Source organism: Alligator mississippiensis, chromosome 4 (genome assembly GCF_030867095.1).
Source record: "Alligator mississippiensis isolate rAllMis1 chromosome 4, rAllMis1, whole genome shotgun sequence".
Lineage (NCBI taxonomy): Eukaryota > Metazoa > Chordata > Crocodylia > Alligatoridae > Alligator > Alligator mississippiensis.
In genome coordinates this window covers 198,763,982-198,790,431 of record NC_081827.1, presented here as the reverse complement: position 1 = coordinate 198,790,431, position 26,450 = coordinate 198,763,982, and the positions used below count along the sequence as shown (strand labels likewise).

At 40.0% G+C, this 26,450-nt stretch overlaps 1 protein-coding gene across 1 annotated transcript; it reads left to right on the top strand.

The window, feature by feature from the left end:
• Window positions 1–40: 40 nt before the first annotated feature.
• Window positions 41–25,530, top strand: WDR75 (WD repeat domain 75). The gene is made up of 21 exons (XM_006268745.4): window positions 41–136; window positions 1,852–1,981; window positions 3,113–3,178; window positions 5,161–5,260; window positions 6,487–6,611; window positions 7,676–7,746; window positions 8,379–8,495; window positions 9,310–9,398; window positions 10,268–10,426; window positions 11,729–11,788; window positions 11,881–11,996; window positions 12,767–12,942; window positions 13,565–13,728; window positions 16,669–16,849; window positions 18,427–18,521; window positions 19,342–19,437; window positions 20,248–20,417; window positions 21,046–21,105; window positions 23,482–23,628; window positions 23,709–23,800; window positions 25,232–25,530. Exons 1-21 carry the CDS (start codon window positions 51–53, stop codon window positions 25,434–25,436), a joined length of 2,505 nt encoding a protein of 834 aa, XP_006268807.1. The 5' UTR covers window positions 41–50; the 3' UTR covers window positions 25,437–25,530.
• The last annotated feature ends 920 nt before the right edge of the window (window positions 25,531–26,450 follow it).

The following is a 26,450-nucleotide window of genomic DNA, read 5'->3' as shown; positions in this document are numbered from 1 at the left end:
CAGTCGCGTGCGCCGGGTCGGGTCGGGTCTGGTCAGGGATCAGAGGGAAGATGGTGGCGCAGGAGCAGTTCCGCGTGGTGCGCTGCGGCGGCAGCAAACTCAATGGCTCCAGGGCGGCCTTCTCCGCCGACGCCAAGTGAGCGCGGGCCGGGCCGGGGCCGGGGCCGGGGTCGGGGTCGGGGTCGTTGCAGTGTCGAGCTCCCCCTCTCCCCCGGGCCCGCAGCTCTTGGGGCGCCTCTCGGCCCGCGGGGCTCTGCCCCGGGCTCCTGCTGCTTCCGTTCCCGTTGGGCGGGTGGAGCCCGGTGCCTGCTTCCCCCGGCCTGGCTCAGCCGCTTTAAGGCCTCGCAGCTGCAATGCACGCGCTCCTTCTAATGGGCGGAGGCGGGGGCCCGGCATGTAGCGCCCCACGTCCCCGAGCAGCCCCGTGCCCTAATGGCAGCACAGGCGCCTGCGCCCAGCTCAGCTCCCAACAGCCACTGGTGATGCCTTAATTGTCTGGAGCTGAGTCGAGGAAGGAAGAGTGCGAAGGGCTTTAAATTTAAACCTGTTCCTCACGTGTGCTGCTACAGGGGCGAGAAGACATGGGGTGGTAAAGCTTGTCCCCAGCTCTGTTTAAACATGGTCTTTCTTATGTTGTTATTGCGTCGTTCTGGAGCTTTAATAGCCTTTCTAGGACCTTTCTTTTCTTGGCCTCTCATAGCTATGTGAGTTGCCTCTGTCAGCCCATAAGCAAGGACCAATGAAGGAAACAAACCTAAGCCTTGGCCGTGTTACTGTTTTAAGTAGGTGGCTGTTTAGCTGGGTTCATTTTCAGGATCATCTCACTACTGCACTTCTGCTTGATTTCTCAATTGCCAGAAAAGTAGGCCAGGGCACTCCCTTGGTCTGCTGTCTGGTACCATGTAAACCAGTACTCTGTTCCATGGTCAGGTTGTCACTCACCAAACCAACACCCCTACCTGGGTTTGCCGGGGTGAGGAGGGTGTGCACAGCAAGACTAAAAGCAAGACCTGTCAAAGGGCGGATGAGCTCCCTATGAGCCAACGGCCAACTGTACCCGGAGAGGATATGGGCGCCACCAGGTCACTCAGCCCAAAGAATAACGGTGCCATCAGAGTGGAGGAGGGTCATTGCAATGTCTGAGGTGCCTCATCAGTAACGGCAGCTTCAGGGCTAACTTGACTTGGAAAAAAAATAAGCATTGAATTAAAAATTTTAAACAATTGTTTCAAATGCAAGGACAGGGCATCAGTGGAAATACAGCCGACTCCAGGTGAAAAGAGTAGATAAATTGAAAAAAAGTAGAGCGCATCCATGTGCAGTTTTGAACATCAGTAAGTTTGAAAGAAAAGGTTAGTTGACCTTTGGCTTATTTGGCCAAAGGTGAAAATAGTTGGGTTTTTTTTCCAGGCATAATCCTAAAAAGGAATGGGAGATGTTACAGTTGTTTTTAGCCTTTTGGCTAACATCAATTTAGAATATTGCAAAGAATATTATTCATGTGTTATCTGATGATTGTCCCAGGCCTTTATTCTGTAACGCTGTCAAATCATCAGCCCCTTCTGCAAGAGCTAAAAGATGAGTAACTTCCTTCTTTGTGACTGGTTAGAACCAATATGCTTGTTCAGAACTTTCCTTTTTACTTAATGTTGAACTGAGTAAATACACAGAAATAATGGGAGTTTAAAAAAAGCGGAAATTATTGCACGTGAAAATAGCCCAATGTGTCCGTGCACGGCTGTATGAACATTCAACATGGCTGTTATATTTGACAAAAATAAAGGTACTAATTTTTATACTAGATTATCTTAATTACTTCGCTATACAAACTTTAGTTTGTTCTTTTTTCAGGTATCTTTTATGTGCCTCAGGAGACTATGTGAAAGTGTATAGCACAGCTACGGAAGAATGCATACACATCCTACAGGGGCATACCAATCTGGTGACAGGAATCCAACTCAATCCCCAAAACCATCTGCAGGTTACTAATCTTTTATAATTGTTAATCGTGTGCAATCAGGCATTTCTTCTTTTCTGATGTAATTGGAAAAATGTTAATTTAATATTTCTGTATAAGACAACACTGCTATGTTTTTGTTGGGGGAGAGGTCAGAGTGTGAACCGAAGTTTAATTAATGAGCTAGTGTTTTTTTTTCTTAACCTCGTCTAGAACAGCAGATACCTAGATTGGCTTATAGCAACAAAAGTTATCCGATGACTCGGTGGCTAAAAACGGACATCACCAAATGAAGCAGACACATCCTGCCACAGTTGATCCAATTCATTGGGCAACACATACATCACCCATTGTCCCACATTGGATAGGAGAGCCCTATCCTGCCAGACAACGGGTGACATGTTTCCCACTTACAGAAAAGCAGCGTATGCCCTAAGTAGAGAAAGGTGGGCAGGCATTCCGGGGCTGTGAGAGGTACAGTTCAGCATAGGAATTCCTGGGGTGGGCAGCATTTGGCACCTGCCTAGGTCTCCCGGAGAATGTGGAAAGCTCTAGGCTGCCTCTGCCCTCATGTCATAAAGCTAACAGCATGTGCCACAATAAGCAGCAGAAACTGTTACCTCACATGTTGCAGCCACCAATTTTAGGCATTTGTGATGCGACAAGTGGTACAGGCATCTGTTTGCTTGACCTTTGCACTGCCATCAAAAATTTAATGGCAGCACAAAGGCAATTTTTGTTTCTATCCTAATTTACTAAGTGGGATGTTTTATGAAAAGCAGAGGTAGGCAAATGTGTGTCATAAGTCAGTTAAAATGTAAATAAGCCAGTTCTAATCTACTTTAATTTAGTATTGTGTCCTTTAACAATTGCCAGTACTGGTTTTTACAGCACTGCCTAAATTATTGTTGTTCTGTCCACAAAATAGTCATGTAAAGAATACTTGGGGGAGATGTGCCAGAAAATTGTCTAGAGTAGGTCCAGGTGTCACAGTCCTAGCTGTGCAACTTAGCTTCCCTATTTCAGGGATGTGAGTTATTCAAAATGAATTCAAGAGCCTAACTTTAAGCTTTTCTTGTGTATAAAATCTTGGCCTTAAATTAGTGGTTTGCTGCCCAATTTCTTTTCATAACTTGTTTTGTTCCTCTTTTCCAGTTATATTCTTGCTCTTTAGATGGCACCATTAAACTCTGGGACTTCACAGATGGAATTCTCATTAAAGTACGTTAATATCGCCCCATTTCATAGACTTCGGAATTATTATGGTTTGCTATTGGTCCTAAATTTGTTTTGATTCCTAAAGTGAATAAAAACATTTAGAGCCCAAACTGGATGTAATGTAGCTTTTAGTGCAAACAGTTGTGCATTCTGGCTGCCAAAGCAGTATTTGTACTTTTTGTATCAGTTTTCACTCTTAACTAGGCTGCTCAGTACCTGAGCAGAAATAATTTGCTGATTCATAACTGGGAACTGCAGTGCCAGTTTTTCTAACTCTTTATCAGTTGAAGTTCATTAGTTTGCAGGTCCTGAATATCAGACAGTTATCGGAAGACTCGCTACAGTTGATTTAAAGATTATACCTGGGGGAGAAACCACTTAACTTCTCTTCCTCTCAACTTTGTTTAGTTAATAACCTTGGAAGAACTGCATGCATTAAGATTTCTGTGTAACCCATGCACATAAGAGAGTTCTTCTGTTTTCCTGCCTTGCTTCAGCTAGTTGGTTGACTGTGGCAATCTTCTCTTGAGGAATCTTACTCCCCAAAGCTTTTGTTATCTTCTCCCCCGTCAAGACTTTAAGTTGCCTGAAGTTCTATGGGACCACTCCATACAAGACTTCTTTCATACATCTATGCTCCTCATTATGTCTAATCCACCATCTCTTGCTTCCTCAAAATGTTTTGCTTCTAAAGATGGCTAAGAAGGGGTGATCCAAGGAGAACAAGTTGATGGTGCTTCTTAACCGTATACAAAATGTGTCGGAATCAAATCTCAATTCTAACAATTGTAAAAAGTTCCAGGCTGATGCACGACTACTGCAGAAGTTAAAAGTAGCACAAAATGCTGCTAGAGCACAACTGAGATGTGCTTTTTTGAACAGAAGCAATAAGGCAATGATATCAAGCTTTTTATGTGTTTTCCAAGGGAAGTGGTGCTTGCCCCTACCGTGGGGATCTTCAAAAGGAGGCTAGACAGCCACCTAGCTGGGGTCATTTGACCCCAGCATCCTTTCCTGCCCATGGCAGGGGGTCAGACTAGATGATCTGCTTAGGTCCCTTCCAACCCTACCAACTATGAAACTATAAGTTTGTCATGTTCCCATAGGATTTTATTTTAGGGGAAATAAATCAAGTAACACATCACTATTACCACACTGCAGCCTTTCCAGTAACCCAGAAAATATTGTAGTTGTTCATTTTTATTTTTTTCCCCCAAATTTTTCTCATTTCTCATTCTTCCTCTCCCTGTAGAGATTTATGATGTACCCCCATTTTAAAACACTGTAAAAGCATGCCAGCCAGCACTTAGTATAAATACTGTAGTTCAAAGCATCTAACTAAAGAGGTGATGAACGTGCTCTCTTGAAGATGTGTCCCTAGTGCAGGGGCGGGCAATTATTTTGGGTGGAGAGCTGCTTACTGAGTTTTGGCAAGCCATCAAGGACCACATGACGAGCAGCCCAGGGCAGATAAATATTAATTTTCTAAATATTTAGGGGCCCCGCAGGCCAGATGCAATGGCCTGGCAGGCCGCATTTTGCCCACCCCTGCCTCTGTGGTTGTTACATTCTGTTGTTCCTGGGCTTAGGAGAGCTGCTGAGGAGGACCTCATTCTTTTCCACTCCCCATATTTATTCCCCCCCACTGCAGTGCATAGAGTATAATGCTGCCGTTAAGTTTCCATTAAGTCTGGCATTTCAAACTACATAAATAATGTTAACGTAGCCGTTTAATTCTGTAATAAGCTTACCAGCCAAAGAAGGAAGTGTGTGCCCTCTAGCCTAAGGTTGAGATTAAGCAAATGTTGTTCCTTCCCTTCCCCCCACTTTTTGATGATAAACTTAGAAGGCTTGTGACTTTTTGTTTTCTTTTTTAATATTTGTAAAGTGGACCTTATTTTAGTATAAGAGAAATGTAGAATTCCTATCAATTCTCCAGTTAATTTTAAATTCAAATGCAGTATGTTTGGGTTTTTTTCTTTCAGACTTTTGTTGTTGGATATAAGATTTTTGCATTCTACTCTCTTGCTGGTTCTGACGATTCAGGGTTTGTTATAATTCCAAAGAATAATGAAGAAGCATCAGGTACATCTTTCTTGTGTTGCAATGTGTGATATGAGTTATACTGAAGCCCCTATATAAGCTTATGCCCTATTTTTTTTGTCTGTTTTTGTTATGGGTGAGAGGGGAAGGGTAAGCCAGAAAGCAAAAGGATTTACAAAATCTACCATGTGAATCCCATAGAATGGTTCTAACTAACTCACTTGTTTAACATTTCCATTTACATAATGTGGACACTGAATACAACAATATTATGCTAGTGCCCTAGAACAGGGGTGGTCAATTTGTGGCATGGTTGCTGCAGGTGGAACAGGCAACCTCTGTCTATGGCACATGGCAGGTTTAGCAGAGAGCAAAAAGAGCAGCAGGTCAAACAAGGGATCAGAGTGGCACTCAGGGTGCAGAACTAATTTGTGGTGTGCCTGACAAAAATGTTGGCCCTCACTACCTTAGAACCAGGAACTAACCAGTTCAGGGTCACTGCCCATGAAGGAAAGCTACAAATAACACAAAAAGAAGAGGAGTAAATCTTCATATACATTTACTTTTGATCCTGTTAATAAGCTATGTAATGTAGAGAAGTGCTTGGATATTTTGAAAATGTTAATTAAAGTGGCAGTTGCTCTATACCCAGTACTTTGTATCTCACTAAGACTGTACTCTGGAAACCAGCAATCCACTGTCTGTAGTTATGACTTTTGACTGAAGCACAGCTTTGTCTTCAGCTTTGAGGCATTTGTGCTATAATTACCTGCCATTATGGTAGATACTATTTGAGTCTCTTGAAGCTATTTTTAAAACTGTAAAGTGCACCATGAGGGTTTGCTAGTATTTAAAAAAAAAAAAACAAAGCATCCCTATATAAACCAATATCAGCATAAATAGACTTGGTAATAAATTCTATTTTGTAATTTAGTTAGATCTTTCCTTTCAGGAATGAACCTAAGAAAATAGGATAAGTACGGTAATTTTATACCTACAGTGGTAAGAATTCCACTTTGAAATCATTATGAAAAAAATCTAGCTGTCACTTCTTACTTTTCAGTTTAGTAGAAAAAACATTTGAAGCAGAAATACTAAGGCATGGAAATTTTATTCTTACATGTGCATTCGAAATAATGGTGAAAGATGCTATAGTAAATTTTGTATAGAATATAAGAGATGTAAACCAGTGTTCTACTTTCTAATTAGTATAAATACATTGAATCCTCTGCAAAAGGATCTTAATAATTTAAACTTTATTTTACTAGATTCATTCCAACTGGTTTTAGTGAGGCTGACAAAAGCTCCAGGCCAAGAAGTGGAAACCAAGGAATTGTCTTTGATTTTGGATGATATAGACCATTCGCCCAAATGTACTGCGTTTGGAAGAGAAGTATATCTGCTTTTTAGCTTTTTTCCTTGAATGAGCTACATACTGTATAGTTTGGTATATTAATGCAAAAAAAAAAAAATGTAAAATTTGTCACTAAAAATAAAATGTGTGGCTGTCCTTACTATGCGAGTCTAGTATGAATTCTGACTTGTACCCTAGTCTGACAGTAAAAACTACTGATCTCTGGCTGCTAAGCATAAGTGATCTCCAGCACCAATTGGAGAAACTATCTGATACTTTTTAGTGCCAACAGGGTTGTATAGTGACAAAAATTTGTTTCTTACTATATCCAGTAAACCCCACTGATTTACCTGTATTGTTGGACTCTGTTCCTTTGTGTAAATACAGAGTAAGTTTATTCAGTAAGTGGATGTTATTATATAATCTTGTTTCTGTGTGTAAATGTATCGTTGGGCTCACTTGGTTTTATAAAGCGAGACAAACTACAGAAGTTGAGGAGTACTTATACCTACAGGCAGGAGGGAATATAATTGTTTGTGCTTCTTCACCTGTAGCTATTCTGAATTTTGATATAAAAATCAATGTAATTTTAAGATTTTTTTTTTAAGCAAATAGTTTGGCGCTAATTTTTCTCTCTTTACCAAAAATCTGTGTTAGTAACTCAACCAACTGTTCAAATTCTGTTCTACAACAGCAGTTAGAATTAAAGAATCTGTTTGCTGTTTTCTTTTTGTCTGATTGTTGATGGTCCCCCCCCTCCCCAAGACTGAGCATGTGTAACTAAGCACTTAGCTCAGTATGAGTCAGGATGAGCTTAGTTTCATGGAGGCTAGTCTAGAAGATTTTAATGCAATCTTAAAAATCCTTTTTAGCTTTATGCTTTCCTTAGCTGAATTCAGAATGGATGTAGCAAGTCTTCCATTGCTGTTAAGCAACATTCATTAACTTGGAAAATCGCATCCAGCCTCTCTCTGTCCTTGTATCTGGGTTTTTAAATGCAAAGCTATTTAAGAAATGTAAGACCAGAGATGCGTTGCTTAATTATCAATTTAGTGTGGATCTGTAAAATTCAAAGTTCTAAATTGTTGTTCTGTTTATAATAGGGTGAATATGTGGCATCAGTACGAGGCCTTCATCTCTCTGTTTATTTTTTCAAAAAGAAGATGACTCACAGGTAAGAAAACATCTATGAATTAACTGATGAGCTGAACAGTAGCTTTCAGATTCAGCAGCCCTAGTTTTGTCATCTTAACCTGCAGGTGCAGAGCAATTGCTTACTCTGGTGACAGTTTGCTCTTGTAAGATCCCACAGCATGCTGTTCCAGCAAACTGGTATTCGAGAGGCAAATCAGTATTGTAGTACCGTGAGTAGGTGGGTTGTTATACAGCTCTTAGCTGAAGCCCAGAATTGAATGTTGTCAGTGGGCTAAAGTTGAGCTGAAACAAGAACTTTAGGTAGGCATGGGTTAGCCAAGGTTCATTCTAGATTGGATGAAGAAGATTCTGCTTGGTTAGAAGGAAAGATCAGGCAAGCTACCAGTAAATAGGAATGCTATCTGTTCCATTTCATAGATGGTTGTAGCAACCTGGTTTTCAACTTTCTTACAGGTCGCAGACACTGGACAGTTGTTTTGCTGCTTGTGGTTTTGGCAGTTAGAAATACTTTTTCATGTGCCTTTGTGCATCCGTTGTGCTAATCTTTCTCTGATACACAGACTTCAGTGCTGCGGCCATGTATGAAGACCATTCAGAAGCTTCACTTGAGATTTAACAAAATTAATTAAAACTCCTCTTTAATTTTTGCAGGTTTCCTTTAAGTGCAAGAACTGTAAAAGGTGCTAACAACTACTTCACTTGTGTAGCTTGCCACCCGAAGGAGGACTGCATAGCAAGTGGACATAAGGATGGCAAGATTCGTCTCTGGTATGTTACATCTCTCCAAGTAATCTGGATGTGACCTTAAGGCCACGTTCTAAACACTGCAAATCATGAACCTAAACACAGGATTTTTGATAGTGGTGACAAAACATTCAAAGCCTCCTCAGCGTAATTGTGAATTCCACTTTACTGTAGTTGTAAATTATTACAGTTGAGTGCTTGTTTCAGTCCGGGCCAACCTGTGGCTTTTGAGGCTCTCCATTATGGGAGACCTAAAGGTTGACTTAAGAAGAAGGAAATTAGATTGGATTGCAAATAAAAAACACTGTACCCTTCAACTTTTAAAAACTGACATATTTGACCAGATATAAGTGCTGTAAGTGGTAGGAGGGGACTTCATTTTCAGAGGGAGTAATGTGAGAGCTAAATGGCTTGGTCTGAGGATATCTTTTCCTAAACAGCTGTCATTGACAGAAGGAGAAGAAAAAGAGGTTGAGAGCCAATACAAAGCCAGTGATGACTCTGACTTGCTGTCTCAGCCCAGATCAGTTGTTGCTTTAACTTGAACTGGCTGACCAAGTTCCTTAGGGAATGTCAACTGGACTTAATGTGCAGTTTATGTCAAATAGGGACTTCCCGTTCTACCAAATAAGTACTTGTAAGTGGCTTCCAAACCTGTTGCATCCTATAATCCTAGGAGAAGCCAGCAACCTATTAAGGAAGACTGGGTGGGTGGTATAGAATGTTTATATGTTATTTTAATATGATATTCCCATTGCTGTTTGCTTAGATTACTCCTGCCATTGTCTATAATGTGTGAAGCTTGAAGTTCCTAAATTAAATGTTTTGTCCCCAATAGGAGAAATTTTACTCACAACAAAGAGTACACCTTCTCTGCTATGCATTGGCACCATAATGCCGTTATGGATCTGGCTTTCACTGTGGAGGGCAAGTACAAATATCCAAAATGCAAGAAGGCTACTGAAACTCAAACTTATTCACCTAATGATCTGTTCTTAGAATTAAATGCTTGTTTCCAGAGGATTTTAAAGGTTTTGCGGATAGAGTAATGGGAAAGTGGAAACAGCTGTAGCTTTTCTGTATGCACAGCTGTATAGTTTTAATGAACAGAGGGGAAATATGATGTTTAAGCATGTTTTATGCCACTGTTTTGATTGGCAAATATTACATTTTGGCACGTGAAAAATCTTTGATGTCAAGTCTGAACTAGCTCTTTCTTACTTAGTCATTGGGAGGAGAACCTAAGCTTTTGCTGAAGTCCAATCCAAATTAAAAAAAAAAAAAAAAAAGCCAGAGGCATCTTGTTGGAACCGTCCCAGGCTGTACATCCATTTAATTTAGTGGTAAAACTCCTTTAACTTGTGGGAACATAGCTTGGCTCCACAGTATTTATTTTACTTCTAGCCATTAAGAAAAACTTGCAATCTTCAGTGTTAAATAGAAGGATTCTTTTGTTAGAGAAATAGTTGGTTCCTTCCAGAAATGAATAGGATTAACTGTTCTTATAATAGTAACGTATTAAGTACCAGTCTTGTATGTGTAGACGTTCTTAATGCTCTGTTCTGAATCCGAGAGCTAAGATTGACAAGTTTAAATGGGGAAAATGGGGCTGTTTAATAGCATAAGTTTTATTCTATCATTCAATATGGTTGTGATAAACAGTGTTTTGCTTGGGACATAATTTAAAGGAGACTAACTACAGAAGTTGCTGTCTAGATACCATCATGACCAGCACTCTGAAAATGTGTTGGCTTGGAATAATGCCTCTAATTATGTGTTTGTCCCTGCATGAAAAGGAACCAATCTGCTGAGTGGAGGCCTTGAATCTGTCCTAGTTCAATGGCGTGATGGATCAGAGTCAAAGAAGGAATTCTTGCCCCGTTTGGGATCTACTATTGAACATATCTCAGTCTCCCCTGATGGGACTTTATGTTGTACCTCGCACGCAGAAAACAGTAAGCTCCGAGCTATTAAAATAATATTCGTTACTTAAAAAATTAATGATCCCTAGCATTAGTAATATTTGTGAATCTCAGATTCATTGCCTGGTATTATGTACAAGTACTAATCTGAAAAAACAGATTTGCCGCCCCCCCCCCACCGCCTTTAGCTGCTGCTCAAGAGGAGCTGGCCTGGACATGTGTGGGCAGGGTGATGCCTGCTTCAGTCCACCCAACTTTCAGGAAGTTTAGTCTTATACTGGGTATATGTTGCTTAAGTAATTTTTTAGGTAGAATGACTTATTTGGTATTAGGGGTACACCAGTAAAGATTATTTTTGGCCCAATACCGATGGGCGATTTATTAACGAGCCATATCTGCCCAAAAAAGTCCAATTGCTGATATGCAGCCCGGCAGCTTGGAGAGTAGGGTCTAGCTAGTAAGTTGCAGGGGGGGGAGAAAAGACCCCCACAGAGAGGGAGGGATTGGGGCTGGGGCTGCAGCAGGGCAGGGCACTGGACGGAGCTGCAAGCAGCTCATCCACAGGTCGCAGGGAGGGGTGGGGGGTGGTTCCCACCACTGTACACACCCCACATAAGTGCTTATGTCCCCCAGATCTGTGCATGGGGCAAGGGTGGGCAGTCACTACACACTCACGGTTGACACCGGACTCTTCCTGGTTTGGGCCGGGGCTGTGCTCAGAGTGGGTTGCAGCAGCACTGGGAGTGGGGCCTACTTGGGAGCCATAGCCCACCCCTTCTTCCAATGCTGCTGCCACCTGGCCCCAGCCCACAGCAGCAGCCCACCCTCATCCTACACCGCTCCGAGGAGCACACGGTCCCCATGCCTCCCCCAGAGGTGCATGCAGGAGCCAGTTCCCCTCTTCCTCCCCCCCCCCCCCCCCCCCCCCCCCCGCACCTGCCTCAGCACCAGTTTCCCTCACTGCAGGGGCCTCAGTCGGCCCCCCACACACCCCTTCCCTCTCCCCACCCTTTTTCTACCCCCCTCCCCCCAAAAGACTAACCAGTCAGATGCTGTTCTCCAGTCTGCCAGGCTGGCTGCGTGCATGCTGTGCACGTGCACGTGCATATGGCATTTATCGGCGACATTATCGGCTACATCAGCCAAAAAAAGCTGATTGCCGATTAATGTCAATTTTCCTTTTATCAGTGCCAGTGCGATTATGGACCGATGTATTGGTGTACCTCTATGTGGTATTCTAATTTTTCCAGCCTTACAGCCTAGTTAGCTGTATTTAACATTACACAAGCCTTTACCTTGCCTTGGTAACTTTTTTTTTTTTTTTTTTACATTTAGAAATAACAATCATACAAAGCAACCTGAGAGTGTCTGCAGTAATTCAAGGTTTAGTCAAAGGTACATTCAATAAAACTAAGCTTCTCTTCCTCTTCATTGACAAGAGATATCGCTCTCTAACTTAAATGGTTTGTTGCTGCTCTTTATTGCAGGCAGCAGTGTCAAGACAGGTTTGGTGGTTGATCCTAGAACTAAGGCTTTAGTTCTCAACGGAAAGCCTGGTCACCTGCAGTTCTTTTGTCTTCAAAGTGATAAACAGCTGTACAATGTAAGTTGGATAGAACTGAGGCTACAAGTAATAGACTATACCTTCAGCTACATAAATTGTATGACAAGCTACAATCGCAATATGATAGGAGAGAATAGTTCAGTGTTTATACAGTAATATTGAAATGAGTAGAGTTGAGTTCTTTTCCCATCTTTGCCACAAACTTAGTAAAATAGTGCCTTGATAGCTTTTTTGCTTTTTTTTTTTTTTTTTTTTCTCTTCAGAGCCATAATGTGGAGAGGGATCATCTTCACGGTTTCATTTCATTAATTGGATTATGTTGACATCTTGTAGCCAGAAGTGTTTCAAAATTGCAAAGTGTTAGCTCAGTTGTTAACTTCTATGTATACTTTTATTGGATTCCTCAGAAATAAATCATGGAACACTAAGAACATTTGTATATTGGTGATCAGTAATTTGAAAACAAATGTAGTAAAAGTAAGGTTGTCAAGAATTTACAGAAAATGGCCCTAGCAGTGGGTCACTGTTGCTTTTATAAACTCTGTGAAGCAGTAAAAGTATATTAGGTGTGTTTTCCTTTTATCCTGCACTGCAGGCTCTCCATGGGGTTCGTTCATTTGTTCATTCGTGTTTTTTTGTACTGTGGTCCAGCCTGTAAATTCATCATTGTGACACTGAGCACTTTAGCTAGTAGTCAGTGGTATTTTCAGAACATCTTCCCCCAGTGCTATTCTTTTGCTTCTCTGAATGAATTCTCTGATATCTCACTTAAACTTTGAAATTAGTTTTGGCTTTTTGTAAATTTGCAGCTGGATATTGTACAGCAGGAATATATCCATCAAGCAGGTCTGAGCCAAACTGACCTGGTGAAAGCTGCATTTAGTGCTCAAGGCAACTGGTTAGCAACAGTGGAACAGCGACAAGAAAAGGAAAGCGACCTTGAACTACAGATGAAGCTGTGGGCCTATGATGAACAAATGCAAAGGTACTCATGTGCTTCTTCACATGTTGATGCCGCCCTAAAGAATCTAATCGACTGTATCATTCATGTGTATGTACAGAGATAATGATAAATATATAAAAACTTAAAGTAGTACCACCATGACATTACTTGCCTGATTTGCTACAGCTTAGATTTGTTAGTCTTTTTGGACACTTACAAAGCTTGTTTGGATTTTTTTTCCCCTCTGGTATTTTGGTTAGAGGACAGTAAAGGCAGCATAGATGTGGTGTCAGTATAGATTTATTTGGTGTGGTTGTTACAAGGTCAGGGGGGAGGCTGGTAAAACAATATTAGCTACGTCTGTGAAATCTCCATGTTGTTGATTTTACTGAATATTTTAAATATTAGAAAAAATTTGGAGACCTCTAGGTTCTGATGTAGAAATCTCAAAACAACGTGTTCTCTGCAATATTCTGCAATATTTTTTGGCATATAAAAGAGACAGGATATGTCAAGAGTAGGGACTATGTTCACTTTATCAACTCATAACAAAATTTCTTTAATTCCCTTGCCTACTTTGTGGTCAGCCTTCTGGAGGTTATTACATGTGTTCATAAATTCAAAAAAGAAACAAAACTGCAAATTCTGGTTTTCTTCCCTGTAGCTTTAAGCTCAACACCCGAATAAATATGCCACATGAGGACCATCTAACAGCTCTGTGTTTCCGTGACACAGATGGAGTGGAAGATGGCATTCCTACCTTGGTAACTGCTGCTAAGGATGGTCGCTTCAAAGTCTGGGTGTTTGTGGATGAGTCTGACACAGACAGTGAGTGTGGCCAGATATAATGTACTCTTATATGCCATTTGTTTTTATATGTATATATTATTGTGTAGGTTTTGTCTTTGCTCTTCTCCATCCCTACAGGAGTGCACGGAGTCAAAAAGGATCAGTACTGCACTTTTGCTGGTGCAGGTTGACTGCCTTTGTATCAGTTGCTGTATGGGCACAGCGGGAGTATGTACAACATAGACTTAGGCAAAATAGATCAGTTGTATCCCCTGCTTGAACATGTACAGCCTAATACCCGCTTCTCTGTTGTGGAGAGAGATTTTGGAGTTCCTGTGGACAAAGTTCTCTTACTCAAAGTTTTGCTCCTGAGATCAGGATTTAGCCATTTCACACAGCCCTAACTTCTGTGTTTCGTTTCGGTTTCGGATTCGGCCATTTCAGAGGATAGTGATTCATTTTGGTATTTTGGATCACTGTTCCGTTTCAATTTGGCTGAATCTGTTTCAGAGTTTCAACACTTTCAGCGCCAATTCCAAGATTTTGGATCAGCCAGGTAGAGGCAGGTACAGCTGGTTCTCCCGCGGTTCCTCCAGTTATGCCTACCTCTGTCCCAGCGGGAGGAGCCACGGGAGAAGTCCCCATGGCTGCCCTGCCCGACCCCAGCCCCAGCCTCCAGGCACTTTGAACAAACTGCTTAAAGTTTAGAAATGTGAGTTTCTAACTTCTGTTATGAGTAAATGACATATATTCCCTTCCCCCCACTCCCTTGTATCCCAGAGTGACCTTATAGCTCTGACCCATTAAATTGGACTTGCCTTCACTTTTGTACAGAGGCTACCTATCGGTTTTGTGTACCTAAAAGTTCCAATTTCTTTCTTAATCTTTTAAAATGCTTTTATGTTTAAATAACCTTTATACCTAAACCAAATTTCAATTCCATGAGCAGACTCTGCTCTTAGGAACTGTGAAGAGAATAGTGGCTCCTGCGTGGATTTTTCAACTCCTGCTCCACTGCACAGCTAATGTTAACTAGGTGTGGAGCAGAGTGGATAAGACTGGTTCATTCTGCATCCCATGCTGGGGATTCAGTTTTGGATTTTGATTCACTCCATTTGGCCCTATCACCTGAATGGATGTCCAGATGCACAAATCACTGTCCTGGGAGTGTTTTCAGAGGCTGTAGAATGTACTTCTAGCCTTTAATGCAAGTTTCCATGGAAGAAAATTAGTTTTTCTGGGCCTATCTCCTAGATAGATATTCAGATCCTCAAGTCTTTTCTATGGGAATGTTTCTCAGAGGCTGTAAAATGTCTACCAGATACATAAGGGAAATTTCGCTGGTGTTCCCTACTCCTCTACATGCTACCATAACGAACTTGCACAGACCCTGTAAGTTTAAATAGAGCAAATAGAAGAGGAACTTGTTCAGTGGATCCAAATTCAAGAGAAGACTGTATGCTCTGTAAAGCATTTATGGCTGCTCCCTAACAGCATAACAGAATTTTCTATGATTCTACAAATCAAATAATGATTGATTTTTGTATAAATGTGCCAGTGAGATGGTTTTTCTCATTAAAAAAACAAATACATTTACATATCTTGCCTCCAGGTGGCACTGTATTGTTCTAAGGAGGAATTTAAAACCCAAAGAGAAGTATAAAAATGTAGTTAATTTTAATTCTCAGGACTCGTAGGGATAAAGATAATACTGGTTAAATGATTTTTCCTTTATAATCAGCTCCTTCCTTGTTCCATTCCCTTTCCCTATTTCCAGATTGTTTTTCAGAATATTGTTTGTGAGAATAGTTACTATGGGACTGACCCAAATCCTAAAACAAGTTTTGTTTTTTGGGTTTTTTTACCTTCAGATCAGCTTGGAGAAGAATACTCCTGTTTTATGGTAGTAAGTAATTATTGGCCAGGGTGTCTCAGCTCCATGGTATGCCTTGAGTCCATTTTAAGTGTGCCAAGGGGTGCCCTAAATTATTAGCATTGTTAGATGTGGAAATTCTTATACAGGAGTCGCAAGATAAACTCAGAGCATTCAGATAAGAATCTGTGGTGTCAAACTTTCCTGACCTGTTGTGGTCTTTAGGTTCTTTGCCATAGAAGAATTACTTTGTTTTTCAGTACTCTCAAATTCAATGAAAGTGAATAGTTCGCATTTTCCAAGGATGTCTTGAGTCTAATGAGGTTGAGAGCCACTGATGTAGACGCTAAAGTTAATGAGGAAGCTTGCTGAAAGGTTACTATAGTGCATGGCTCTCAGAATTTATTTGTGTATTATACGAGTTTCGTAAAAATCACGTGTACTTAAATCGTTTATTTAGCAATAACGCCCAATTTTTTTTTGCTGCCTTTAAAAGTACAGTGTGTGTTTAGACCAGTGATTCTCAGGGTTCCAGGAAGTGTTAGCACCATTATGTATGCAAACATGATTCAAAAGACAAACCCGGAGATTTCAAATAGAAATCCATAGTGTTGAAAACCTGTTGTGGTTTGAGTTTGAGTTCTTCACAAAAGTAAAGTTGCTTTACTGGTTTTTGGGTTTTTTTTCCTACAGGCAAAAAACCAGTGACAGCTAAGAGACAGCATTTTGCAAGAGGTCTAAAAAAGTTGAGAAACACTGTTTTATACAGTTGTTGGTGATGCTGACATTCTTTCAGTATAGCAGAAGGACTCAAAATATATCTGTCTAGTTCACTCCTTTAAAAGGACAGTTACTTGCAAATCAAATGCACATTTTAACATGTGAATTCCATAATGTCATCTTAACTGGTTCAGGTGCAGAATCCAGGAGAAATGTAATATATAGTATTGAAGCAGGGAAAAATATAAAACCCTAGAAAAAACTTCTCAAAAGTAGCTGTTTTGCTTCTGGGAACTAAATATTGTAAGAGTTCATTTTACTTTGTGTTTTTTTTAAAAGCTTTTATTACTGGAATTCAACTAATTCATTTTTGTTCAATCTAACAGAACAAAGTGTGGGCTGGATCTGTGATTTTGTGGGCAGCTATCACAACTACCAAGCTAACAACTGCTGTTTCTCAGAAGATGGTTCCTTGCTTTCTGTTAGCTTTGAAGAAATTGTCACTGTGTGGGACTCTGAAACCTGGGATCTTAAGTGTACATTTTGCCATCCACCTGGAAAAATATGGTATGGAATATGGTTTATCACTTGGCTTTTTACCTATTCTCAGTACCCTGAAACCATCTAAAAATGGTTTCCTGAAGAGCATTCAGGAAGAACATAGGACAGGAAGGGACCATCTGGGCTTTATAGATTCCAGTTCATAGTAGTAATAGGCAACCCCCCATGAGAGAGTCCATTCCCCTTCCAAACATAACAAGCAACAAAACATTCCTCATTCTATAACCCACTTAAGAAAATGTAGTGGCAGGGAATTTGTTGAATGAAGTATGCCCAGAAGATTCATAGCAGCAGATGACAGCCTAGTCTACAAAAGAAAACAACAGTAATCATCCCTGCCAATCTAACCTGAGAAGAATTCCTTTCTAACCCCAAATCTTCTAGCCATTTAACCCTGAACAAGGGAGGAAGATACTAGCCAGCCACCTGAGAGGTTTCTTAATGCTATTAGGAACACCAACATATCTCTCCCAGTCTTCTACCATTAGCTGTGGCCAATCCCTGCTGAATCTGAGGAAGGAAATGCAACCCACAAGCCAAGTTATGCATCAAAGGACAGAGGGAAATGAGGGAGATTCTCTGATTCCTACAGGCAGCCAGCACAAACCCTGAAGCCTTGTATTAATTAACTAAATACAATATATAACTAATCACAATGTGACTATTGTGAGGACATGAAGAGCTCAAAAGAGAAGAAGTGATCAGGGGAAAAAACATATTGCATTCCTTGCCCTCACTCCCATTTGAAAGGCTTCATCCTTCTAAGGGGTCCCAACCTTTTAATTTCCAGTCTGAATTTCTAGAACTGCCTCAAAATTGGTACTCTTGGAATTGGTGTTACAAAACTGATACCAAGCACATCAGGTTAGATGCAGGTATTTGCAGCAAGTAGCTGAGAACAGCCACAGTGGTGTGGCCATTTGAAAGAGACACTAGTCAACTTTGAATGTGCATTCTCTAAGTAGTGGTGTAAATTTTTTTTTCAAACCTGCTGGGATAACAAGAACACTTCAACACTGTAAGGTTAGAGAATAAATTTGCTGTGTAATATACTTGTCAGCATGTAGTATACACTGTTTCAGTTCTCTCCCTCCCTTGTCCTTACTGTACAAATTCATAAGAAACATGACTGTGAATGAACCAGATCAATTTTTTGGTTCCTGATTTTTTTTTTTTAAATGCTTTCCTGTTCAGATCTAATAGCTTATAGCATTAGGATTTTTCAGTGAAACACCATCTTTACCATCAGCAATTTATTTAATAAACAGGAACATAGATAATTATAATACCATCTCCTTTACTGAGGTGCAATGTTTAAAGGGGGTCCGAGTGTTTAATAATAATTACTTCTCACTATGGTTATAATAAGTATAGTTCAGAAAAGTTTGTTTATATGTCTTAGCCACTGGAGATAAATATAGAGGATCAAATTATCTGTTATACCAGGTAACTGATTAGGATTTGGCAATAACTTTAAAAGATTCAAAGCTTTAATGGAAGGTGCTCTTGTGAATCCTTTTCTGTATAAAGAAATTTTGCAAATATAAGATTTAAAGCACTTTTTGTCTTGGCTTTTATTCTAGGAGCCTTTGCTTTGGAAGACTCAGTTGTTCCAAATACCTTCTTGGCACTACCGATCATGGTTTTTTGTGTTGCTGGAACCTACTTAGTTGTGCACGTAAGATCTGTTTTGTTAAAATGGTATGTGTTACTGCCAGGGCAGTAGAGAGAATACTTAGCACTTGAATCTTCAGTGGTACCCAGAATACATGGGTTTTGATTCAGTACTCACTTGGCATCTAGAAGTTTATGGAAGTGTGTAACAGATACTTCCCAAACTTCAGTTCATGGTGCAATAGTCAGTTCACTTTAGCGCCATTGGCTGATATTGTACCACATTGTAAGAATACCAGCAATCTTTGCTGGAATGCTTACACTCACATTTTGACTCTTAGGGGTATCTTGTTTTGACTTGGTATGAGGTCCCTGCCATGGACAGACTAAATAAGGTACAGGAGAAGGACAGCATCTTCCTGTCAACAGGAAGAAAAACACACTTCATATACAGGATTGTTTTCATTCTCTTTTCAGAGCCTGCAAACTAAATCCTTGTGTTTCAGTAGCTACCCCTAGGTGATGATGGAAGACTAATGCATTATCTTGACTTAAGGTGGCAGCCTGCCAAACAGTAGTATGTATTTCTGTTTATCTAACAGAACTCTGATAGGTTGTCATTAAAATCAGAGATTTTTTTATTTTTTTTTTAAAGAAACTGTTCCCAGGCCCATTTGGTATGTGAAAAGCAAACTAGCTTTTACACCTGGATTGTATAGCATGGCAGACACTATCTGCTTTAATCCACCTGTGAAATATCAAGGTAGTCTGGGCCTTCTAGGCAGAAGTGAAGTTCTGGGTATCTTTCTACACTTGGGTTTTTTAGTGAAACACTTAGTTAGGCCTCAGTGACTTCTTTTCATGCCTGGCTATTTACTTTTCAGTGGAATGGAGCGCCCAACTCGGTGTCATAGTTCTGCAACCTGACCCCCTTTCAGAAAACATTGCTGCAGTCTCGTGCATTTCAGAAGATTCAGACTGTAAGTGTAAAGGTTTTCTTGACTAGTTGGAGATTCGAAAGTTGTAACCAGAAAAGTATAATATCTAGGAAAATATTCTCAGTTGAAGACCTACAAAAATCACAAATTAAGCTGTAGCTCCTTGAGTCTTTGTATAGAGCTGCAGCTGACACTAGCTGTCTGTCCTCCTGAACATTGTTTGCGGCTGTTTTGGTTTCAACACTGAGCAAACTGAAGTCAATCATACATGCTTTTAGCCCGGAGTGTGGTACTATCTTGGTCTTTCCCACACTAGATGTGAAACTGCCTGAATATAGGGAGAACCATGCAGCAGCATTTAACAAGTGTTTATGTGTTTGTTTTTTATTCTCTCTCTCTCTCTCTCTATATATATATAAAAACATGTAAAATATTTTATATAATGTATAAAAACAGGTTCTGAGTGCGACTTTGCAGAATATAGGAATCGGGACTTGTGGTAGAGGTGATATATATTATTAGACCAACCAGATTTTATCACCTCTATCACAAGTCCTGATTCATTTTGCCTCTAGACCAATACAGCTACAACTTGGATACCTGTGTAGAATATAGAAACCTTTCTAGTGTTGTCCATTAGAGGTTCAGGTTCAATTTTTATTTATGTTTGAGAGCACTGTGAATGAGGCCACATGCCACCTCATGCAGTATCTGTCAGTTAGGTATAAATTCAGAGTAATATGAAAAGGAGTCCCATGCAGCCCTTGTGAAGGTTCTTGGTCAGAGCCAACATTGCTGGGGTGGGAGGAAATGCTTTGTATCCTTAAAAACAAAACTCTCTTGTTTTGTCAGTGTTTGTGTTTAGACCAAATGAGCCAAGACCATTATGTATCCAAAGAAAGGTCTGCAGAGGGAAAGTCCAATGTGCTGTCTTTATCCCAAGAAATGTTCCTGAAACAGTTGGCTCAGAAAAATACCAGTGGCTAAGTAGATCTCAGCTTTATTTCTTGACTGCAATGCAAGTAAGTGACTGCCAGGGAATGGAAACAAAAGAAAACTTAGTTTAAAAATTACTATATCTCGTTATTAAAAATGCAGGCCTCTGGTAGTCAGTTTAATGGGCTTCCTATTACAGTTTTTGCTGTTTTAAAGCAGCATAAGATAAAATGATATCTTTATTTTGGAAATAAAAACTTAAACAGCTTAAACTTATAATAAATTTTTTAATTCATTACATACTGTTGTTTGCATTTTTACTGCCTCTGGCAAATGAAAGAGACCATATATAATCTGGGAAACTATAAAGAAAAGTGTCAGTACTGTCTAATTTATCAGACTGCCTTATGATTTTTTTTTATAGTTGTTAATGCAGTAATTAATGAATTATCAAAACATACCATCTTTCCATTTCATTTCTCTTCCTCACCCCAAAATACCTACATAAATTTTAGTTTAGCTGTTAATTTATGCCCTCCCTTTTTAACAGAATCTAAAAGTGAAAAATAAATGTGAAATAGTGGATTTGTTTACTTTATAACTAAAATAAAAATAATTTTGGGGGCAGTGGGACTATTTTATACGTAATACACTGATATTTGTAAAACAGTTCACTTCCTCTCTCTAATCTCACTACTATATTCTGCATTTTAGGAGCTAATGACATTTAGCACAAAGTCCCCAGAAATGAGACTTACTCCATCAAGCAAACAGGTACTTTTATAGCTGTTACGATAGTCAGAATGTACAGAGCAGTCCAAAATTCATTCAGTTAAGGCACTTATTTGTCAAATCCAAATTCTATTCCACCATAAAGCTGTTCACCCGACCCTGATGTGGAACCACCGGTGCTACTCTAAAGGTGCAGTAACATGTAATTGGTTTACCTTTCAGCAGCATTGCTCTTTTAAGGCTGTTTTAAAGCAGCAGTAACAAATACTGACCCCTTTCTTCCTGCAAAGAAGTATAGTTTTTAAGGTGCATGACTTCAGCATTTTTTCAGGTCTTGAGCCTGCTTGTTTCTTAATTGGCATTGTGTGGCAGCTGTCTTCTAAATTCTTTGGGGGCGGGGGAGTTGCCCATCTTTTTCTTGATTTTATTTTAATACGCATATTCTAGATTCTGTAACTTATGAAAATGCTTGGTGGAAATAATGTGCAAAAACTTACAAAATGCTTTTATAATAATTTTATATTTTAAAACATCATTGGCCATGTTCATGGCCTTTTTCTAAGCTTTTATGGGAAGCAAAGATGAATGAAAGAAACTTACAAAAATAGCTGTCAGTAAAAGTGAATTTCAAAAATACTTGCACAAGTATTCACAGTAACTTGAGTTTGCTTTACATGAGTAAAGCATTCAAGCTAGCAGTGCTTCTTTACAGATCTAGTTAGAACAAAACCATATCATCTAATTATTCACTGTGTACTCAGCTCTGCAGTTTAGTGGTAGCAGTACCAATTTAAAAAGTGACTCCAGAAATGGTGCTCTGAGGGATCTGTGTTTGTGTCCAACCACTAGGACAGACTATTCTGCTGGCAAATACTGGGATGGGGGCTAATTCTAACTTGTGTATATGCCTGGAATCCAAATAATAAATGGAATTCTTTCTAGCTCGTGCATCAAGGGGTGTATTAAACAAAAATTGTGATTTACCTATTGATGCATTAGCACTAGCTGTCTTTCCCTTTTAAAAGTAAGGGTACAGCTAAAAGTAGAGAAAAGTTGGGGGTTTGTTTGTTGATATTTTCAGGGTATCTAGTGAATCTGAGCCCATATCTTCATGGTCCCTCTCAGGCTCCTTTCTTGTCAGCTTGCCTCTTTTACAGGAGTGAGGTTAAACGAGTTCACTCTGATCTTAGTCCTTCCCATCCTTCCCACCCCCTACCATTCCATCCTACAAAATGAGATCCAAAATGCCACGGAATGAGTCAGTTAAAATGCCAGTACTGATTTCCCCCCACCGCCCCACAAGTCTTGTCTTGGGAGGTTTGCTGTAATAGAAAGAACGAGGCAGAAATAATGCTTGTCTCCTGGTCCAAGACCTACTGTATGCCAGCCCATTCCTTGTGACAGAGGTGGGGAAGGAGGAATACAGGCAGTCCTCGACTTAAAACGTTCAAGTTATAACGTTTCGCACTTACACTGTTTATAAATTGACACCCTGTTTCAACTTTGACGTCAGTTTCGACTTTACAACACTCGATCCAATGCGATGCCATGCCAGCGAACAAGTTCGCTGCATTGCTCATCTCCCTGGGGAACATCTGTCCAAACTTCCTTGGACACTTTCTTTAAGAAAGCAGACAAGACTCCGGAAAAACCTGCAGCCAAGACTCCTGAGAAGACTCCAGCTAAGAACCCTTCAAAAAGTCCAACCAAAAGCCTTTCAAAAAGTCCAGCAAAGTCTCCTCAAAGAAGTCCTTCCAAATCAATATGATTGCTATTTACAATATAAATATATTAATGTAGCTATATTACTCATCCATACTTGATCGAGTACAAAATTCTGGGGTATTTTTGGTGAAACTAGGGTATCGGGTCTTAGTTCAGGAACCAATCCCCCATTTGGAACCAATTTCCTCATAAGAAACAATGTTATAAGTTGCAACATTTCAACTTAATGCACGGTTTTCAGGAACCAATTGTGTCGTAAGTCTGAGGACTTCCTGTATTATGTTTGTGAGTTACTGAAGTATTTGGATCTCATAGAATGTGCGTAGAAATCTCTTGTTCTTGAGTAAGAAGACATTATGTTTTTTTCCAAACACCCTCTTCTTATTTATAACTAAATTTAAAGTTAATTTGATATGTGAAATATTACATTTTTAAGTAGACTACTCAAAATATTCAGATGATTAGCTTGTCTCAGCCTGGCTAGTTGGCTTAGTAAAGTCTTAATTCTTTTTTGCTGAGTACTAGCACTTGGTAGTAGCTGTTGGCCTCTGTGACAGGAAATGTGGACTATCTACACTGAAATTCATTTCCTTCTACTGCTTATAAACCTCTGGTTGATTACCTCTGCCTCTCTTAAACTACATGTGTGGTGATTTTGTTTTTTGGGTTTCTATTTTTTTTACTTGACTTCAGCTGGCAGTAGAAGAGAGTCTCCCCATGACCCCCTTTTACTTGCTGTTGGGAAAGCACAGAGAGCAGCAACAGTTAAAGAAGGATGCAGACATTGGGAAAGCAGTTGTTCATAGTCACTCAGCCCAGAGTTCACCTGCAGTCAAAGAGGTAATAAACAGTAAATATATTTGGGCAGAAGCATAAGAAACGACAGCCTTAGTAAAGTCTCTGTTTCGTTTTCTTCTCAGCTCCTGCACACTCCTGCACATGTCTTGCCTTCTGCTGCTTTCCTGTGTTCTATTTTTATTAATACATTGCTGATATCCAAAGAGAATAAAAGGTAAGAGCAATCAAGACTAGTTGTTTTTTCAAATATAACGTATTTCAGTTGGCGAATTAACTTCTTAAGTAGGTCCTTGACTGAAGCATTGTAAACAATTTCCTTGATCTTCTTTTTCCTTTATTATATGAACAAGAGGGATTATACTGTGAAGTTGCAAAAATGATGCCTGTTATTTTTTTCCTACAGCTCCTTTTTTTTTATTTGTAAGTCTTCCCCCTAAAGCGTTGAGATCTTTGTAAATCAATACATAGCCTGATTCTAATGTCAAAATAGTGAGTATGGGATAAAGTTTTTCTGCCTCCATGTGGAACTTGCAAAATTTGTTTCTAATACTCAGATGTTTTCAGTTCCTGTCAGTCTGTTTTTAAATCTTCATACCACGGATCAGATGGCTTTCAAGCTCTTGCATAAGCATTTTAGATATTCATGAACCTTTCTGTTTACTTACAGTAGTAATTGTATTTTGAATCCCAGTTCCTTTCTGCATTCTTCTCATTTTAGAAGTCTCCAAGTGCTACAAATTCTGTCCCTAGGAGAGCTCTTCAAAGCAAAGTTGTGAGGAAATTTTCCTAGTTTTGATCATAGTATGTAGTTTTTCAGTAGTAGTTTTGTTCATAGCAGGAATGTCAAGCCCATCTGGTTCTGCGGGCTAGTTGAGTGGTGCAAAACTGGTCTATGGGCTGGATATCTGATGCAGGGCTGGCTCCATGGTCTGAATCGGGGCTGCTGCCCATTTTCTTTTCCCCCCTCCCATGCCAGATCCAGTACATGCAGCACCCTCTCTGGCCTGTTTGTGACCTGGTGGAAAGAGGCCAGGAATCCTACGCACTTGATTTATGCCCAAGGAACAAGCCATGGTGCTGGGCTTTTTCTCATAGAGTTGTTGGGGCTGCAGTGTTGCGGCACTCACCCAGGTGCTTGGCAGCCAAGCCAGCAAAAGCTGTGGCACTGAAGCCTAGGCAGCATTATGGCTTCTTCCTGTGGTGGCAACCAACTGCCTGAGTGAGAACTACAGTGCTGGAGGCCCACAGCACTGCATAAAAAAATTATAGGTAGATGAGATGATCAAAGGTATGTAATGCAGGCAGTTTTAACTCGCAGTTAAAATAGGGGATTAATCCCGTTGGGAGTCTTTCCACTGTCTTTCAGAAATATCAGGCCTCATTAGTTTGTGGTGGTTGGGTGTATATGGGGAAGCTAGCACAAAGTGAAAACATGATAATGCTAAGAGCATTTAAACTGCCAGATTTTTAGGACGTGTGTTTTTGTATAATGTACTGGTACAAGTTTAATGCATACAAAATTAGAGAGCAGAACATTTATGTTAAAATGTAACTCTAATTTGTTGCCATTAATAAAGGGACATTTTTATTCTTGCATGTTTTACAATAAACTAATAGTTTATTTGGGGTTTTTTTCCATTTGCAGTAATGGAGAAGTAGCTGACGAAGTAGAAATGGAAAGTGAAAAAGCAGAGGATGAATCGGATGAAGACATAGATCATACTGCAATTGAGGAAGATCCAAAGCTAACAGAGCTTTGGGGTGAAATGACACCAAAATTGTCTAAGTCTCAGGAAAAAGAACTGCGAAAAATCAGAAAAACAGACTACAGTTGGATTTCTGCTCTCTAAGAGCATCATGACAATTTTGCACTTTCTATTTTTATTTTTCATCAGAATTCCTTCTTAAACGGTCATATGCACAATTAAATGTTCTTCTACCACATGTGGTGTTTTGTTTTGGGTTTGTTTTGGTTTTTTCAATCTTTCATTAATAATTTTGGAGGATGGAGTTGCGTGCACACTTAGCAAGCTTCCAGGTGACTCCAAGTCGAGTGAAGTTGCAGACACTCTTGGGGGGTAGGCCTAGAGTTTGGAATGACACAGATAAACTGAAGATATTAGTCCAAAATCAACCAGATGAAATTTGACAAGGACAAGTGCCAAGTCCCTAAAAAGGTACTTGGAATGTAATAGCTGCATGCACAACTACAGACCAGGTCAGGGTTTCCCAACCTTTTCCAGCCCAAGGCACACTTACATTAATAAAATTTTTCCACAGCACGCCTGTTAAGGCATTCCCCATCCTCATTCCTATTGTAGCTCATTGCCATGGCAAAATTCTGCCACATACCTGTTCATTTCTGACAGCACCCTTGTGCCATGGCACGCTAGTTGGGGAAACACTGGACTAGGGAATAGTTGGCTAGGTTGCAGAATTGTGGAGAAGGTTCTGGGGTTACAGTTACCCAGAAGCTTAATATGAGCCAACTGTGTGCTCTTCTTGCAAAAAAAGGCAACAGGAGTAACAAGAATGTCATTTGCAAATCAAGGGGAGTGGGTCTTCTGCTCCATTTTTACTTATGAGGCCCCACCTGGAATACTGTGTCCAGTTTAGGGCCCTAACCTTAAAGAAGGATGTGGACAAATTGGGCAAAGTCTAGCACAGAGCAAAAAGTATATGTATAATTTGAGCTTGGAAATGCAATTTATGAGGAAAGGCTGAAAGAACTAGGATTATTTAGTCTGGAGAAGAGAATTAAGTAGGGGAGGGTAAGATTCTTCAAATACTTGAAGAGCAGTTAGATAGTGGCTGAAGATTTAGACTTTTCTCTGGCTGTATGGAACAAAACGAGGCGCAATGGC